This window comes from Wyeomyia smithii, chromosome 2, assembly GCF_029784165.1.
Source record: "Wyeomyia smithii strain HCP4-BCI-WySm-NY-G18 chromosome 2, ASM2978416v1, whole genome shotgun sequence".
Classification (NCBI taxonomy): Eukaryota; Metazoa; Arthropoda; class Insecta; order Diptera; family Culicidae; genus Wyeomyia; species Wyeomyia smithii.
This window is the reverse complement of record NC_073695.1, coordinates 159,085,882-159,105,104: the sequence shown is the minus strand read 5'-3', so window position 1 is coordinate 159,105,104 and position 19,223 is coordinate 159,085,882. Positions and strand designations below refer to the sequence as shown.

General features: G+C 39.2%; 1 protein-coding gene across 4 annotated transcripts in view; it reads left to right on the top strand.

Moving 5' to 3' along the window:
• Nucleotides 1-19,223, top strand: part of LOC129719504 (dynein regulatory complex protein 1 homolog) — a 408,489-nt gene that overhangs the window by 106,829 nt on the left and 282,437 nt on the right. For all 4 annotated transcript variants that reach the window (XM_055670894.1, XM_055670892.1, XM_055670891.1 and 1 more), the window contains exons 3-4: nt 1,714-2,046; nt 2,098-2,207. In XM_055670894.1, coding sequence (XP_055526869.1) covers nt 1,714-2,046; nt 2,098-2,207 — 443 coding nt within the window. The remainder of the gene's footprint in view (nt 1-1,713; nt 2,047-2,097; nt 2,208-19,223) is intronic.

The following is a 19,223-nucleotide window of genomic DNA, read 5'->3' as shown; positions in this document are numbered from 1 at the left end:
ATCCTGGACTTTTTTTTTAAAAGTTGCGTATTAACGTCAAGTTTCTTTAAAAAAAAAAAAAAAAAAAATTCAACTCTTTTTTTAAATTGAAATTTAATGTTTATTTTTAATTTTTTTTGGTCAAAAAAATTTTTTTTTGTACAGTGTATATTTTTTTATGGTGCATTTTTAATTCCCTACAACTCCTTCTCAGACAGTTTTTCTATACAACCAACGGTTTCTGGGCTACAATGCTTCGAATAAAACCAATGCCAAAAGGCATACGCCCTTTTATAATGTAACTCATGAGTGTAAAAAATCTCTCCATCTGTGAAAAATGCTCAGTTTGCTAAGCCAAATACGTGTGCAAAGTTTCATTCAAATCAAAAATAGTCGATATTCGACCATAGGTCATTTCGCGCGATCTTGCTCACTACAAAAATCGTTTTGCATTGTTTTAATTCAATCAAACTGTTTCTAACATGAATAATAGACTTGATGATTTATTTTCATTAAACAACGCTTGCTCGAAAACATTGACAATTTTCGTTCTCAGGACCGGAACGGAGCCAATAGCACTGGATTTAAAACAGACCGGAACCATCTTGTTCCGATTCTCGACCGAACTGGACCCAAATCCGGACGCAACTTTCCGTTCCGGGCGGACCGGAACGGAGCCAATAGCACTGGATTTAAAACAGACCGGAACCAACTTGTTCCGATTCCCGACCGAACTGGACCCAAATCCGGACGCAACTTTCCGTTCCAATTTTGCACATATTGAACAATTGAAAGCGTTTTTTATTGACTTGATAAGCAAGCCTGAAAAAATAGCCAAATAAATTTGCCGAACATTCAACTTATTATTGTGGTTTGAATTTTGGATTTTGCAATCTTTTCGCTCCCACATTTGGCGCCCTCCAATGATTGACGAGCAGGCGACCGCCTGCTTCGTCTTCGCCTTAACCCGCCTCTGTGCCAACCCCAAGAGCTCTTTATAATTACCACGAACTTCATTGCGTTTGAGCCGGTTTGGACAAAATTGCTTGATTTGAGCGCTGCCTTCATCGGAAATTTTCGAGCGAACTATTGAATCATTATCTGTGAATGAATTTCTTTTCGAATTTCTTTTCGAATCATTTTTGCATACAGGTTTAGAGATATGATGACAACAAGTATCATTGGTTAGTTTTCGACCGAGCGAATCACTTAAAAAACGCACTGCAATCTTGCCCGAAATATTCTTCTGTATTATAAACTCCTTTGACTATATTTTTGCCGGAACACGAGCAAATTTTGGGTGCGGTTTAACAGAAACTGCAAGAGGAGGACGTGACTCTTGAGTATTCCGTAAACATTCAATACCCAAAAGGAACAGACTTCTTTATTTACTAAAACTCATCGAGCTTATAATTTATCTTTTGTAAGAAATCTACTGAATTCTCTGCGATTGGATTCCGCTGGAAAATCGCCGAAACACTCAGTTTATATAACCGAGGGGTTGTCAGACAAGTTTGCCGCCTCTCGGTTAGGTTTGCCAAGAGCGCAGCCAAATGCGTACCGAGATTCTCGGTATAAATTGACATCTGACAAATGTTGGTTTCCCGAGATTCTCGGCCAAGTAGATTCAGCCGAGATAGTTGCCGAGCACTGGGCTGTCCAAATTTCAGCACAAATGATGCCGAGATTCGGCATTTTTCTACGTGTGTGGTTAATTTTTATGTATTTTCACAGATCTTTTGGAAACGTTACATGTGGAAACAGTCGAAGCAATGGCTAGATTTGAGTGCATTTCAGAGAAATGGAAGGAAATCAAAGAGTTAAAAGATCCAATGGGTATAAACGATGAGTTGCAGTTACAAAAACATAGGATTAAAGATTTAATGAAACAAAAAGATATTATAATCCAAGAATGCCAGAAAGAATTAAATGCAGCAGATGAACGCTATACAAGAGACTTGCTGAAACAAACAACTGATATTCATAGTCTTATTTCGAGAATAGATGATCAAATCGAAATAATCAAACGCGCGTTTAAAGAGCACGTAGATTTATTAGAAAATACAAGTAAGTAAAATTAAATATTTAATTTTTTTTTAATAATTTGTTTTCTTTTAGTTGATGACGAAAAGCAAACATTGTGTATGTCAGCATCTAAAAATTGGGACGATCTATACACAAGACGTGCAGTGAATGAACGTATAAAAATTAAACAAGAGATAGAGAGGGTAATTTTTTTAATGCATTATTCGTGTTGACGGAATTGGAAAAGAACGTACATGTTATTGTTATCACTGGGGGACTTTCATATAAATCTTGTAGCACGCCAAAATCGTCTAGCGACGATGGCGTACTTAAGTTTCAAAAGTTATTCAAAGCTAACGCCAGGAATTTCCGTTCCGCACTTGACCGTAAAAATGAGCGATTTAAGCGCCACCTCGAATGAGGATCGCTCACCAATGTTTAATTGCCCGGTATGAGACCTAACCTTAGGTAGGTGCTTGTTCAAACGCGTCAAAGCGGTCCGGCTGTCCCCAACTTCCCCCTCACTAGACTCTCACGACCATCATTCACGGATTCACCCTTCTCATCCGAAAGCAAGCTTTCCCTAAAAGCTTCTCTTTAACATCATGGGAGTTTTCCCCTCTTGTCGGCATACGCAAATACGGCAGTGGTCACGTGGTCACCCTTCAAAGCGAAATTCGCAAGCATGGGTTCAAATCAAAACGATACGCGCGAGCGGAAATCTTTTCAGGTGGGCTAATCACCAAAAAAACTACACAGCGTAATAGAGAGGCATTAGGTAATATTTGCAAGAAATAATTTACACATGGTTATTCTAGTTGAATCACAATCTTTTTCTAGTAAACAACAACAATATCGCACGCAAGCCTGGGGGGCTTATGCGGTCTCGATCAACTAGATTAGTTGAGAGAATTCGTTATCGATATTGTTTTTGGCACATTTTGCATGTGTAGGATAAGTACAACGATACACTGTGCCCCAGTGCTGAGTCGAGAAAATTTCCAGCTCGAAAAGATCCTCGACCTGATCGGGAATCGAACCCGATATCACAACCGTGTGGGAGAGCTAGCCGACCGACATCGCTAACCACAGAACCACGGGGGCCACACTTTTTTTTTCTTTTTCTAGTAACTCTCGGTTTTTATCATCCTTCTTTTCCCTATCCTATCTGTGCGTGTCTTTACTGATCTACCGGACCATTGTCTATCGCTTAACAAAGCGTTTGCCAAATCGCCTGCATGCAATCTCAGCAGCGAACAAATTTCATCTTCGAATATATGTACGTTCAATTTGGCGACGTTCTCTGACCGTCGGTCACATGTGCACACGGACAATCGAATAAAACAAATGAGCTCAAAGGAGTACTTACAGGCCTGTAGCAATAGTTTGTTGGGGGAATACCTCTGGCTGTGCCTTACAGCGTGTGGTACGGCGAATGATAGGCAGCAACGATGCGATGAGGTTCGCTGCTTCGGCGCGCGTTGCTTACTGCTGGTGCTATCCTAAGCCACCTAGCAGGGTGGGGAGGATCCTGTGAATTCGCCTGTATCTCGATGATCGTTTGATGTGGGCGCGATGGTTACGGCGCGGCCCTTTCTGGCCCCGATGATGGTGGGGCGGAATTTGCGCACGGTAAACCCAACGGAAAAAATGTGGCGGTGGTCGATTGGCTATATTGAAGAAAGAAAGCCGTCGAACGGCTGTTCGGCGAGGATTAAGACACGCACTTTCCTACACGCACAGATTCTTATACCTTTCTTCTCTTGGCACAAACGAAACTAGCCTAGCTATGAGAAGGTTTCTAATTCTGTTGAATCTCACTGCAAAGAATCTTGATGATTAGCACTCTTGAAAATTTGAACAAGTTAAACTGTCCCTACTTCGACGATCGCGAACACGCGAGGCAAGGCCACACTTCCGATACCTTATTAGGTTTACTGGAAAATGGACGAGAAAATCTCGAGCCCTCAGCTAAATAGTTTTCCGAAGTCTACAGGAAGTGCGTCACCTCCCAACGAGTTGGACAAATTCGTTAGCTATAGATCGTTCCTGAGCAATGCATCTCGCTCTTACGGGTTTCATTGGATCTTGCCATCCCACTTTGCCCGCGTTTGGAGGACACGATGTCAATCTAATCTCTGAGCTTGATTCGGTCCTGGCAGTTTCTTTAATCCGTTTAAAGAGCATTTCTCTCGAGACCTCACGGATCACATTGCGTAACGTCGTATCCCCTGGGTGGCATATCTTTATGCGCTGCCTAATCCAATTACGTCTGGATTATTATACCAGTTCAAGTACCCTCAGTCGACTAATATATTTCAGTGGTCGAGCTAGACTGTTTGTGATTACCAGATCTGTTCGTTCCTCTTAACTTTAATATTGATTTTAACATTTTATATATACAACTAGGAAAAGGTTACTTCTTAAATTAGTTGTGTACAAATTATACCTAAGGTACAATAAGTGTACCTGTTACAATCTTTACACCAATTGTAAATGTCATAAAATATAATACTTGGAAGTTGTGTCATAAAATAGTGATTGAAAAACGTGCTTTACGACCTTGAAGGGCATTACTCAGAACTGTACTGACGACGATTTTAAAATTTAATCTCACGTCTCTTAATCTCACGTCATAACGAATCGAATTGTGTACTCAGATCCTATGGTGCATTTTTTTAAAATAACGGTCTGTGGGAGCACCGTGAGCGAGTGGGACGAGGGGTTATGTGTTCCCCTTTCGGTGCTTCATTTGAAGATGTTGAGGCGGCTATAAACTTCAGGACTATACTGTCGCTGTCAAAACTCATAGATTTGCTGCATACCCAACATCTCAACGGTCTGCGATTCCCCTGACAGATATGAAAGAAGTCGAGAAAAAATTCCATTTAACTTGAAATGGTTGCAAGAATAACCTTTACTCTCACATTAGTAAGAGATAGCGTGATGTCATCCCCTTGATAAACTTATGATGGAACCAAAGTTATCGAGAGTTTGGGAATTGAAATTGAAACAAGTTTTGGCATTTTATTTATAGCCGCAGTGTATTTGCCTCTTCAATGCACTGATGAGCGAAAAAATTAATTCAAGGGAGATTTGCAAAAACTCACAAGAAATAAATCTAAATTTTTAATCATCGGTGATTTTAATGCGAAACATCGATCTTGGAATAATGCTCAAAGCAAATCCAACGGAAAAATATTGTTTAATTCTTCTATTAGGAATCCATCTACAATTGATTTGGTACTAACAAATCAAATTCATTCATGCAGTGATTTATTAACTCATGCTGACTTTGATTCTGATCATCTTCCCATAACAATTTCTATTTCCCATGAAATTATTTTAAATCCCACTAGATCTGTGTTAAATTATCACAAGACTAATTGGGATAGATATCGTTCTACGATCGAAGAAAATTTTAATGGTGATATTATTTTACAAAATAGTGCTGACATTGACAGAGCATTAGATAATTTTAGCAGCTTAATACTCAATGCTCGGAATTTATCAGTTCCTAAGGCTCGAGTGAAATTTAATGCACCAATTATTGACAGTGAACTTCAACTTCTTATACGTTTGAAGAACATACGGAGACGTCAATACCAAAGATCTCGTGATCCTGCTTTGAAAATTATTTTTCAAGAATTTTCTTGCGAAATGAGAATTTCATGAGAGAAGTTGAACAACTAAAACCTTATTCAAAACCTTTCTGGAAGCTTTCGAAGGTTCTTAAGAAACCTTCGAAGCCCATTCCAGTCCTTAAAGATGGTGATTGCATTTTTCTAACGAATGAACAACCTCAAAAACTTGCTCAGCAGTTTGAGAGTGTTCATAACTCAAATTTGAACGTAGTAAGTCCTATTGAAAATGAAGTAAACCAAAAGTATGATCAGATCACCACCCACGAATTTCCTTCTGAAGAGGTATTGGAAACAAACTTGATTGAGGTGCGAACTATTCTCAAAAAATTCAAAAACATGAAAGCACCAGGAGATGATGGAATTTTTTATATCCTCATCAAAAGACTTCCCGAAAACTCTTTAAATTTCTTGGTAAAAATTTTTAACAGATGCTTTGCACTAGCACATTTTCCTACGAAATGGAAAAATACCAAAGTTACTCCAATTTTAAAACCCGAAAAGAATCCAGCTGAGGCATCAAGTTAGCGACCAATTAGTTTACTTTCCTCTATTAGCAAACTTTTTGAAAGAATAATTCTTAATAGAATGACAACACATATTAATGAGAACTCAATTTTTGCAAATGAGCAGTTTGGTTTTCGTCATGGGCATTCCACTACTCATCAGTTACTTAGAGTAACAAATATGATTCGAACTAATAAATCTGAAGGCTATTCGACTGGAGCTGCTCTTTTAGATATAGAAAAGGCATTCGACAGTGTTTGGCATAAAGGTTTAATAGCTAAAATGTCAAATTTCAGTTTTCCGCTTCACCTCACAAAAATGATACAAAGTTATTTAACTGACCGCACTCTTCAGGTTAACTATCTAAATGGTAAATCTAATAGATTGCCTGTTAGAGCTGGTGTGCCTCAGGGGAGTATCTTGGGCCCAATATTATATAACATTTTTACTTCTGATCTTTCTGATTTACCACCAGGTTGTGAGAAATCTATGTTTTGTGACGATAAAAGCATTTCCGCAAAAGGAAAAAAGCCTTCGTGTTATATGCAGTCGGCTACAAAAAAGTTATGATATATTTTCTTCATACTTGCAGAAATGGAAGATTTCCCCTAATGCTTCTTAAACACAGTTAATTATTTTTCCTCATAAGCCAAGAGTTTCATTTCTCAAACCCACCAATAACCACGTTATCAAGATGAACGGTGTGGTCTTAAATAGGTCTGATCAAGTTAAATACTTAGGGCTAATTTATGATAAGAATCTTACTTTCAAGGAGCACATTGAAAATATCCAGTCAAAGTGCAATAAGTATATCAAATGTTTATTCCTCTTATCAACAGGAATTCTAGCCTTTGTCTAAAGAATAAACTGTTATTTTACAAACAAATTTTTAGGCCAGCAATGTTATATGCAGTTCCCATTTGGACAAGTTGCTGTGCAACCAGGAAGAAGACACTTCAAAGGATTCAGAATAAACTTTTAAAAATGATTTTGAAGCGCCCTCCCTGGTTTAGCACGAACGAGCTACATAGGCTCACTAATGTAGAAACATTAGAAAATATGTGAAGCCAAATTATCAACAAATTCCGACAAAAAACGTTGCAATCCTTAATTGCAACGATTAGCTCATTAGCTCACTTCATAGTCAGTAAGATAGTTTTAAGTTTATTTTAAGTTTTGTTTTATTCTTTTTTTTTCCTTGACAAGTAGGTTTAATAATTTTCCTACAATTCATTAACTTAACTGCGAAAGCTAATAACATTCAATAATATAAAAAAGCGTACATATATATATATATATATTTATATATATATATATATATATATATATATATATATATATATATATATATATATATATATATATATATATATATATATATATATATATATATATATATATATATATATATATATATATATACTAGTTGAACGTTCCCGGCGATGTTCGGGATCAAAAGTTTCAAAATTAGGAATCATTTTTTATAATTCATTGCATTATTAGCACTTCAAAAATATTTCAGATCTTATACGTCCATCATCACTTTAAGTACTTAAACATTTTGAGAACGCACAGAACGGAAATACCAATATTGGATTGAATTTTGTGATTTGGGGATGTTTTACAGAAACTGTAAGTCGCCATTTCGGATTTCAAAATGACGTATGGAGTTCGGAAGTTTCGGACGTATTGAAATGGTTGGCCAAATACCACTTTAGATTATTTTCCTGAAACCATAAGTCGTTATTTTGGAAAATGTCATGTGGGGTCATCCGAGTTCCGAATATACCACACTCGGGTGATAACCGGATATTCGTCAATCGTTCACAGTAAAACATCTTTTTATGTAACTTTTACAAGAAAGAAATCAAAGTAAGAAGAATTTAGCGTGACATGCTTAGTTCTCCTCTATAATCATATATAAAGAGATAACATGTGAATTTTTATAACGAAAATGTTTGTGGATGTCCAAGGAACACGTCTGAGAAGAAGTTAACGTTTTAATCCACATAACTACGTAGAAATAAAAAAAAATAAATTAAACCAATGAAATGCGGCTTTTACTCCAGCCAAATGTGCCAAGATCTAGTTTTGGTAAAAGTAAAAAAATATTTAGAATTCCGCAATGTGTTACTATTCGTAAAACTACGAAAACATCAGAAATGTATTTTTTTTCTGCTCGACTCGCACCACATTAAAACATAAATTCTTCTGCAAGAAAATATCTGCAGATGTTGAAGGAACAACGAACATTTTATTGAAAATAAAAAATTAATTAACAGGCGAATTGAGCTCATGATCAAAAAGTCAAAATTTTGCATGCATTATATGTATAATAAATATAAATTTTAAATACTACAAGGTATACAACCCTAGGGGTTGTATGAAATGATGACGTAGGACTAAATATATATATTATATGCTGCGATAAACTGTTCATAGGCAACACTACCGTTTATATTTGATGGTCGTTATTGTAAAAATAACGATGCCAGAATACATAAAAATTTCACACCAGTTGTAGTATTTTGAAAATTCTCATAACTCTTATTTTCGAGCATTTATAGTTCTGAAAAGAACTGATTCCATAATCTTCAGCTCGAAATGTGTGCTACAGAACGCTGATGATCGCACCACCACCGGTAGCATTGAATATTTTGTTGGCCGCGCATAACAGTTGCTCTCCGCTGTGCCCTCCAGTAGCTGTGCCAGCAAAATATCATGCAGCGTACGATGGTAACTGTTGCTGCCGTATGCAAAATAAAGGTAAGGTGTTCCGCAGTGCCTGGAAGTTGGCTCGTATGCAGCTCTCGTTTCCTTATGTCGCGTACCTCTAACAGCTATACTCCACTCGCTATTGTGTGACAAACTAGACTGAAGCTAAATTTTCTACACGCAGTCTTTTGTATCAAGTTCAGCGTAGATTTTTGGCATGAGGGCGTGGCCACGCAGCTTAGATAAAGAGAAATGGAACAAAACACTTTGTTGAGTCAGAATATATAGGCAGTGGAATTTATTCCGTCAATGTTATTGATATCCGTGCTCGGGAAACAAGAGAATAGCAAGGAAAATGTATGGGAAAGCTTGACCTTGGAACTTTTCACCTATTTTCACCATCAAGCAGTAAAGCAACAATGTTAAACATTATATCAAACAATTGTTACACATTTTATCTATCCACCGACATATAAATGACTAAGATGCATTGAGTCGTTCGCTTGCTATAATCGTTTGAAATCTGACGCAACATTTGCCAGTTTCAGTTTCAATTTTACAAAATGTAATCTAGTATAGAAAACAAAGACGTAGTCCTACGTCAAAAGAGTATTTTAAAGTGTTTTTCTGTATGCAGAAAATCATCTTCAAACATACGTAGTTTTTAAAGTAATATATCAACTCTTAGCAATGAGATACCTATTATTATTCCTCAAATGTCTTTCCTGAACATTAACAAACATTTCAATGAAGAACAATTACATATTATAGCTTTGAATTTAGATATAAAGGCGAATTGAGTTCAAATATTCATGATTTTGCTTGTTTAACGTAGTGTTGTGAATAATATCTCAATTTTCAGTAACCAAAAATCTGTTATTTTTACTCATATATCACTCATACTCATATATTAAAAAATCATATATCGTAGCTTTGAATTAAGATGTAGAGACAAATTGAGCCAAAATATTCATGATATTGTATGTTTTACTTAGTTTTATGAATAATATCTCTATTTTCAGTTACCAAATAACTATTTTTTATCTCGAATGTCATTCAATATCAACGAACATTTTATTGAAAAAAATCACGTGTCATCGCTTTGAATTATGATTTAGAGACAAATTGAGCCTAAAAAATTATGGTTTTGCATTTTTCATGTGGTTTTGTGGAAAATATTTAAATTTCAAATAATCAGATACCTATTATTTTTCCCTCAAATATCTTTCCTAAACACAACGAACATTTTACTATAGTAAACATCATAGATCACTGCTTCGAGTTTTGATTTAGAGGCAAATTCAACATAAAAGCCATAATTTTGCATGTTTCACGTAGTTTTGTGAATAATATCTCGAGTTTTCGTACTCAGATACCTGTTATTTTTTCTCAAATGTCTTTCTTAAACATCAACGAACATTTTAATAAAAAACAGAATCACATGTCATCGCTTTGAATTTTGCTTTGGAGATGAATTGTATAAAAAGTCATAATTTTGCATGTTTTACGTAGTTTTGTGAATAATATCTCAAGTTTTAGTGATCAGATACTAATTATTTTTCCTCAAATGTCTTTCCTGAACATTAACAAACATTTTAGTGGAAAAAGAATCATGTGACATCGCTTTGAATTTTGATTTAGAGGCAAATTTAGCACAGAAAGTCATAATTTTGCATGTTTTACGCAGTTTCGTGAATAATTTCTCAAGTTTTAGTAATTAGATACCTATTATTTTTTCTCAAATGTCTTTCTTAAACATCAACGAACATTTTAATGAAAAAAAATCACATGTCATCGCTTTGAATTTTGATTTGGAGACGAATTAAGTATAAAAAGTCATAATTTTGCATGTTTAACGTAGTTTTGTAAATAATATCTCAAGTTTTAGTGATCAGATAATAAATATTTTTTTTTTAAATGCCTTTCCTAAACATTAACAAACATTTTAGTGAAAAAAGAATCATATGTCATCGCTTTGAATTTTGATTTAGAGGCAAATTTAGCACTGAAAGTCATAGTTTTGCATGTTTTACGTAGTTTTGTGAATAATATCTCAAGTTTTAGTAATTACATACCTATTATTTTTTCTCAAATATCTTTCCTGAACATCAGCGAACATTTTCATGTTAAAAAACCTACATGTCATCGCTTATTATTTTTGATTTAGAACGATTCAAGATGATGATAATTACTGTACACCTCAGAGACTGAGGGAATAATATCAATAAGATCAAGCGTTACGGAATTCCATTTTTATATAGTAGATATATATATATATATATATATATATATATATATATATATATATATATATATATATATATATATATATATATATATATATATATATATATATATATATATATATATATATATATATATATATATATATATATATATATATATATATAATACAGTAACTGTTCGCTAACTGGGTGCTGTTTAACTGGGATGCTTTTTAACTGGGCGTTCGCTAACTGGGCTATAGCCCAGTTAAAAAGCAGATGAACGTCAAAAATCAGCGTTTGTCGTTGTCAAAACGAGATAGGGGTACATGAATTGTAAATTGAGATTGATTTTTTCAGTTCAATGGTTTTGGTTGTCATCACATATTCGATCCATAAGATATCCATCCACTAGTTTCCAGGTAAAATAAACATTTTATGAAAAGAACATGTTTCCAGGCAACGGTTAGTTCGAATAAAGCACACGCAAGGCCAACAACTTATTTTTTCTCATTTTCTGTGCATCAATCAGGATTTTTAGTGTATTTGTATAAAACATTTTCCAATTTTCGCTGAGGGACTTTGCCTAGCGCCATTACATCCTAATCCCCCTCGGTATTTGATGACATTTGAAATGTCAGCCCAGTTAGCGAGCGACATTCGTTAACTGGGCTAGGCCCTCAGCCCAGTTAGCGAACGAATAGTGTAGTGTTGAAATGTCACTATTTGTGGCTTATGATGGAAACATATAATCGATACTGCGTACACATTGACATTATTATATTCAGAGATGCAATAAGCAAAGTGTTAACCAGAAGGATTGCGTTAAGTAGTGGTTAAGATAAAGTGCCCAGACGTCCCCAATAAAATTGGTGTCCCTTGTTTGAACACTAATTATCTGGTCACTTTACTGGCGGTACCCGCATAACTGTCTCTTATTGATTTTAGTCACAAATGAGTTATCATCGGGAATCGACTTTTGATTTTCATCATATTTTTCGAAAAATAAAAACACTGAAATTGATACTTTTGTATGGAAAAGCATGGAAAAATGCCAAGTTGTATTGTCCCATGTTGAAAATACACGCCTATTTTGTTCCATATGGAATGAACCCGCATTACAGTCCCAAACTGCGAACATATAACTTTGATTACCTTTTTTTCCTCTCGGTATGCCTGAAGGGCACTGGGTACTAAAATGCCACTGCGACATTCTTGCTGATTGTCTTTTGTGGCGAGCCCCGACTGCTGTGCACAGATTACGGATTGCTCGTACTCATTGATGGAGTAGAACTGTTTTGTTGTAAACCTGTACCCTAATCAGGTACAACATAGTTTATGAAACTAATTACATGTTTGGGATTAGAGCTCCACACTTGGTATGGAGTTAAAAGGTAGCTTCCTAAGAAGTTGTACCTAGAGGAAGCAAGAGCTACGCAAGAGCAAAGCAAATGCTCTGAACTCTGGTTCAGATTTGCAGAATCGGCAGGTGTCGTTCAACACTACACCGATTTTCTTTAAATGATAAAAAGCGGGACAGTGTCCGGTAAGGAGTCCCGTGATTATCCGTAGGTCACTACGATTTAGACTAAGTAGCTTTCTGGCGGTTCCAGGGTTCGGATAGATAAACTGTTTAGCTTGTCTACAACCCTGTGCCTGTTGCCATTGGGATACTATTTCTAGCCTTTCCCAAGTTAGTAGTTCGCTTTTGATAGCGGAAATGGACGTACCCAGAAACGGCTCGGAGCCAATAAACCGCTGAGCTGATCCCTGTCTTGCTAGGTAGTCAGCGTGTTCATTACCCTCGACTCCGCAGTGTCCGGGCACCCAAAACAGAAAAACTGAATTCTGTCGGGAAAGTTCCCGTAGAGTTTCAATGCATTCCCAAACAAGCTTGGAAGCGCATTTGACGGACTTAAGTGCTTGTAGTGCTGCTTGACTGTCCGAGAATATACCGACTTTCGCATGTCTGTAGTTGCGTTGCAGACATATTTTTGCGCAGATATATATGGCATATACCTCTGCTTGAAAAACGGTGGGCCATTTTCCCAGGGAAAACGTTTCCCTGATACCGGGTCCGTATATACCAGATCCCGTTAGGGATCCCATTTTCGAGCCATCCGTATAAAAACTGACGATGCCAGGTGGAAGATTAGGACCTCCATTGTTCCACATAGAGCGGTTTGTTTCAATCACTCTATATGGAATATCCTAACGTCCATCCAGTCGAAGACTGTGGTTAATAGCGGAGTTAGTTTGAACTCCCTAAGTATGCGAAGGTGGCCGATTTGGTCACCTTCAAGTATAGTTTTCCTCCTTTGCAACCTTGGAGCGCCAAGCTCTGCTTCCTTTTTCACATGAAGATGTAGAGGTAGTAGGCAAAGCATAGCTTCCATGGCTGCAGTTGGAGTTGTTCGCATAGCGCTGGTAACCGAAAGACATGCAAGTCTTTGTACTTTTTTGAGTTTGGCTTGCGCAGTCACTTCGTTCACCTTAGGCCACCACACTAGGGTAGCATAGGTGATTCTTGGTCGGGCAATGGTCTTGTAAGACCAGAGTGCCAAGTCTGGTTTCAGTCCCCAGGTTTTACCGAACAGAGTTCTGCAGGCCCAGATCGCTGAGATCGCTTTCTTAGCGGCATGATCCAGTTGTGCAGACCAGTTCAGTTTCTTGTCCAGAATAATTCCGAGGTATTTGACTTCATTGCTGAAGCCCAGTCTAACTCCATTCAGTATTGGAGGAGTGATGGAGATCTTCCTTTGTCAGCCGAATGGAATTAGGACTGTTTTTAAGGGGTTTATGTTTAGGCCCTCCTGTAAACACCATGACATGGTGGTATTCAGAGCCGTTTGCATTCGGCTCGACAGAGTTGCGTCATCTTTACCTCTGTCGATGAGGACGATGTCATCGGCGTATCAAATGACCTCGTAACCAAGCTGTGAAAGCGTATTGAGAAGTGCGTCGACAACTAGTGACCATAATAAGGGCGAGATAACTCCTCTTTGCGAGCATCCCTTGATCACTGACATTGTTACAGACGAACTCCCAAAGTTGCTGTGATCATTGCGTGTATCCAGCTCCTTGAAGTGTGGTCGATTACCTTATTGGAGAGAGCTGTATTAATTGATGCAAAGGACGTGTTATCGAAGGCCCCTTCAATATCAAGAAAGGCACATAGCGCCGTCTCCTGATAACTCAGGGACTTTTCAATCAACGTCACTAAGCTGTGAAGAGCAGTTTCTGTTGACTTGCCGCTTTGATAGGCATGTTGGTTCCTATTCAGCGGGGAGTCTTTAAGAAACTCATCACGGATATATTTATCCATTATTTTCTCCATCAACTAGAGAAGTGATAAAGTCAGACTTATGGGTCTGAAAGTTTTAGGTAGGGTTTTGTCCTTTCTTCCAACTTTGGGGATAAACACTACCTTCACCTTCAGCCAGTTATCCGGAATATGGCCCAGGATAAAGCTGGCTCTGAAGAGGTTGATGAGTTCGGACATGATAACTGCGGCCGATTTTTGTAGAAAGATGGGTAGTATGCCGTCTGGACCTGGAGACTTCATAGGGTTGAATGAGCTTAGAGCCCAACCTATTGAAGCTTCCGTGAACAGTCGACGGGCCAGCAGGATGGACGCCATATGTCTCGAATTGTCCTGCCGCGACCCATCTCTATTCAGTTCTTCGGTATCTGTCGATTCAGGAAAGTGGGTGTTCATAAGAACCTCCAGCGTTTCCTTGGTAGTGACAGTGAGGCATCCATCCTCTTTCCTCACTTGTCCTAAACCGTTAGTATGGTCTTTGGACATCGCCTTTTGGAGCCGCGTAGCTTCCGGCAGAGTTTGGATTCTTTCACAGAAACTAACTCTGGATTTCCGTTTAGCCTTGCGTAGCTCGGCGTTGTACTTAGTGAGGGACGCCCTGTAGTCGTCCCAGTTAGACGTGACTTTTGCCCTGTTGAACAACCGCCTAGTTTCCCGACGAAGGTCACTAAGTTGATCATTCCACCATACTGACCGCTGTGTTAGTGGACAGTTAGCGTCGAAAGCATCCATGATTTTGTTTTGTAGATCATTTGCTGGCGAATTCAGGTCAACTGAATTTCGAATGTTGCTGTAACTGAAAGTTCGTGAATCGATCAGGTGTTCCTTAAGGGATTCCCAATCTGTATTCTTAGGGATTCTGAACAGCTTTATTTTCAGAGGGTTAGCCTCTATATTAAAAACAATGTGTCTGTGGTCCGACAAACTAGGTTCATCGGAGACATGCCAATTTTTAATTTTTTCAGAGATAGAGGCGCTACACAGAGTGAGATCAAGGACCTCCTGTCTGATAGCGTTAATAAACGTGGGGTTATTCCCTACATTACATACATTGACATCGTTAGAAGTAAGGTATTCAAGTAGGTACTCACCCCTAGTGTTGGTATCCGAGCTGCCCCAGATCGTGTGGTGGGCGTTGGCATCGCAGCCGATCAGAAACGGCTTGTTGATGGCCTTTCAGTACCGCACGAGCACAGCAACTTCGGGTGGCGGTATATCACCTTGGTCGTCCGGGAAGTAGGCCGACGCGACAACCATCTCCTGCTATCCTCTGGTTGCCGGTACTCAAACCGTGACGGCAACGTCGTCGCGTTGGATAAATTCCGTAATAGGTAAACATTTTAGTTCTCTATTTAGCAGAATTGCAGTCCTTGGTTTGGACTGCGTGTCACAGTAGATTAACCTACCGTTAGGAGCGTTAAGTCCGAGAACTTTGGATTCGTTGATCCACGGCTCCTGGATGAATGCAGCCGTTAGCTGCTCTTTGGCGAATCTCCTGCAAAGAACACACGAGGCGCCTTTTACGTGATGGAGATTCGCTTGCACGCAGCGAAGGCTGCTCACTTTGCAGTGAAGTTGCCGTCTTTGTCCGGATCGGAAGATGATCCGGGTATTGGCTGACGACTGCCAACAGCGGTTTGGCTGGTTGATGGAAGTTGCTCTTCCTCACTGTTCGGTTTCGGTTGCAGCAGCCGATTAGCAACAGAAGGTCGTCACGCACACTGTGGCGGTTTTTGACTCCGGGGGGTGCGACTGTTCGGTGGTTGATGCTTCACACTCTTGCGAATCTTCGGCGGAACCGTCCGAGCAGCCGCGGGGTTGCGTTGTTTGGGTGGTGACAGGGCACTCTCGGGGGAGCATCCTGCGCGTACCTTCCCAACCGCAGGGTTGCGTTTGGGTGGTTGTGGGGCACTCCCAGAGGAGTTACCCACTCGCTTTGCCTGGGTGGTGGCAGTGTACTCCCGGAGGAGTTACCCGCACGTACCTTCCCTGACATTGCGACGGAGTCTTTCCTGCCTGTGACGTTCGGCCTTCCGCTTACCTTTCGGATGCGTGCTTTGTCGAAACCGTAGTGCAGTTCATTATTTCTACTCTCAACAAGTTTGGCCGATTTTTCGTCAATATCCAGAACTAGTTCGACCGAGGTCTTTACCTATTTGCGGTTACAGACTCGGAATGAACGAAGAATCTTCTCGTCCGGAGAGTTCGCACTGTCCGCGAAGTAACCGACATATCGCCTGGCCTTCGGCAGATCCTTTATGTGGTAAACACGAAGCTGTGCTCCCTCCCACGGTACGAGAGAAGGTACCTCCCTTTCGAACCACTGCACTGTGTCGTCGGCACAGGCAAGTTGCAGGAAGCCATTTTGTAGATGGCAACCGTTAAACTTGGGCTTGGTGGTTGGATTTTCCTGGTCCGCAATGTGATCGAGGATGGAGGTCCGGACAGCCTGAAGCTGGTCCGTTGTGAGTAGGGAGCTGGGGTGGGTAGCAGAAGTAACCGCAAGGCTCATAGCTCCCACCATGTCCCTATATGTGGCCATCGGAGGCGGCTTCGAACCCGATGACTCCAAACCAGTGCCGTTCAGCAGTTTTTTAGGCTGTGGACACTTAGTACTGGTGTTTGGGGACACCAAGTCGTCTGACCGCTGTCGCTTGACGGCGAATTGGTTCGATTGAGCAAGCTGCTCTGTCGGAAGGAGGGCCAGCTTCCTGGCTTCTTCGTACCAGAGACCGGAGCGAAGATTTTTGCTCAGTCGCCGCCTTTGTGCGTTAGAAAGTCGCTGGACAAGGGGTGCCGATGATTCGGGTTTCCCTTCGTCATCGGACCTTGTCTCTGGACCGGGAAGTAAGTCCATTTGACTTTCGTCATTCCCTTGTGGAGAACGTAGGATTAGGGATGAAGCAGAGGGTCCTCCGTCCAGCGATTCGCTGTCGAGGTTGAAGTCGTCCTCATGCTCCATCTCCTCCGTTCCGACCGGTGCGTTTGTTTTTATAGGACTGCGCTCCGATAAGTCCATGAGTACCGGCAAAGAAAGGCTGCCGGTGGCCGATTTTTCTGAATTGAAGTCGTTCATAAAATTCCCACGAGTCGCTGGGAAAAGAAGAGTCCGCTGCATCAGTGAACCGCGTGATGCAGTAAGGGCTAATTACTGTGAAGGGTGCTCTGGTACTCCACAGGCTCCGTTAAAGGCTGGGTATTTATTAAACCCCACCCACCACGTCATCCATCGACACGGGTCGCATAACACCCTAGCTTAGGGTTTTTTTTTACCATTGGATTTTACGTAACAGCCATGGTTAGGAGCTGTTTCAACCATCCTCCTTCTCAGGGGCTTTGGACCCTCTGCTCCAGTTCTCAATAATTCAAGTCTATTCGTAAAGGCTAGACTGAACCAAGGAGAACCGTAACAGGCGGTGTTAAATATTTGATTACCATATGAGCCGTTGAGAGCAAAAGTGGTACATGTGCCATTGAGTAAATTTTTCAGGAGACGCGATAAACGAAAACACTCAAACAGTAAATTATTTTCAACAATTTTTTCCAACATAACTGCACTAAATCATTGCTGGAAAGGTTTCAAAAGACAGTACATGAAAACATAACAAGTTCTGGTTGAGAAACTTACCCAAACTTCAATGGAAAAACATGTACCACTTTTGATCTATAGAAAAAATAATGACAACCAAAAATCGTTGAGAGCAAAAGTGGTACATGTCCAGTGATGCATTATAGCTCTCTAATCTTAGGACATAGAACATTCATGTCTTTAGCAGAATTGTCTAAGTGGTTGAGTACTATAGAATGATGATGTTTGTTAAGGAATTCTGCCTCTTCGTGGCGCTAGTGTATATGTATTTGGTAACAGTATACGAGTTGAAACTGAAATAGGGAAAATGCTTTCTGTTACAAAATAGCGCCATGTAATGAGAAAATTCCAAAGCAGACAGATCTCCATCTGAAAGTACTAAATATCTTGACCAACTTTGCTGAAGACATGTTTGTTTCATATCCTAAGATCCTCGACTTACAATTCATCTAACATGCACAGACTGGAGATGTACCACTTTTGCTCTCAACGAAATGGCGATTATGTTAATTACCAAAAATTGTGTTGGCTATAACTTTGGTTTAGGTTATCAGATCTCGGTTTTTCTTAGACATTCTAGTGCATTATTGCGTTCTGCATCAATTTATGCAAAAAACCCAAAAAGTGTAAAAATGGCACATGTACCACTTTTGCTCTCAACGGCTCATATATCGTATAACTTCAAGCATAAAGTGGCTTGAAAGACATTGTAGAACATGATTGTGTGTGCGTATTTGTGTGTGTAAGCGTGCGCACGAATGTTGTAAACCAGTTTGGTGGTTTTGTATAATTGATTTGTGCTCTATTGAAAGTCGTAAACAAGTTTCTTTTTATTTTTTTTACCCCCTTCAAAGGAAAATAGTGGGGGCTTTATTTGTACCGTAAACAGGTGTTAAAGTATCGAGTCAGTGGTGAATTTGTAAATTTGTGTCATTCAAACCGTGACTTGACAGCCATTTCAAGGGGGTCGGTGAATCTGAGTCGACAACGAATGAAAACAAAGCAGTTTACAATATTTTAAAACGGCAACTTTTAGGAATGCACCCCACAAGAAAAGTTATTGAAAATAATTATCGTTTTTTCAATGATATAATGATTTGATTGAAATATCTCCATGTAGGAAGTTTTATCAATACTAATGTTTCCTGCGCGACACACGGTCACTTTAATTAAAGTTGATCGTATCTTAAAAATGCAAATCATTATTATCATTATTGAAA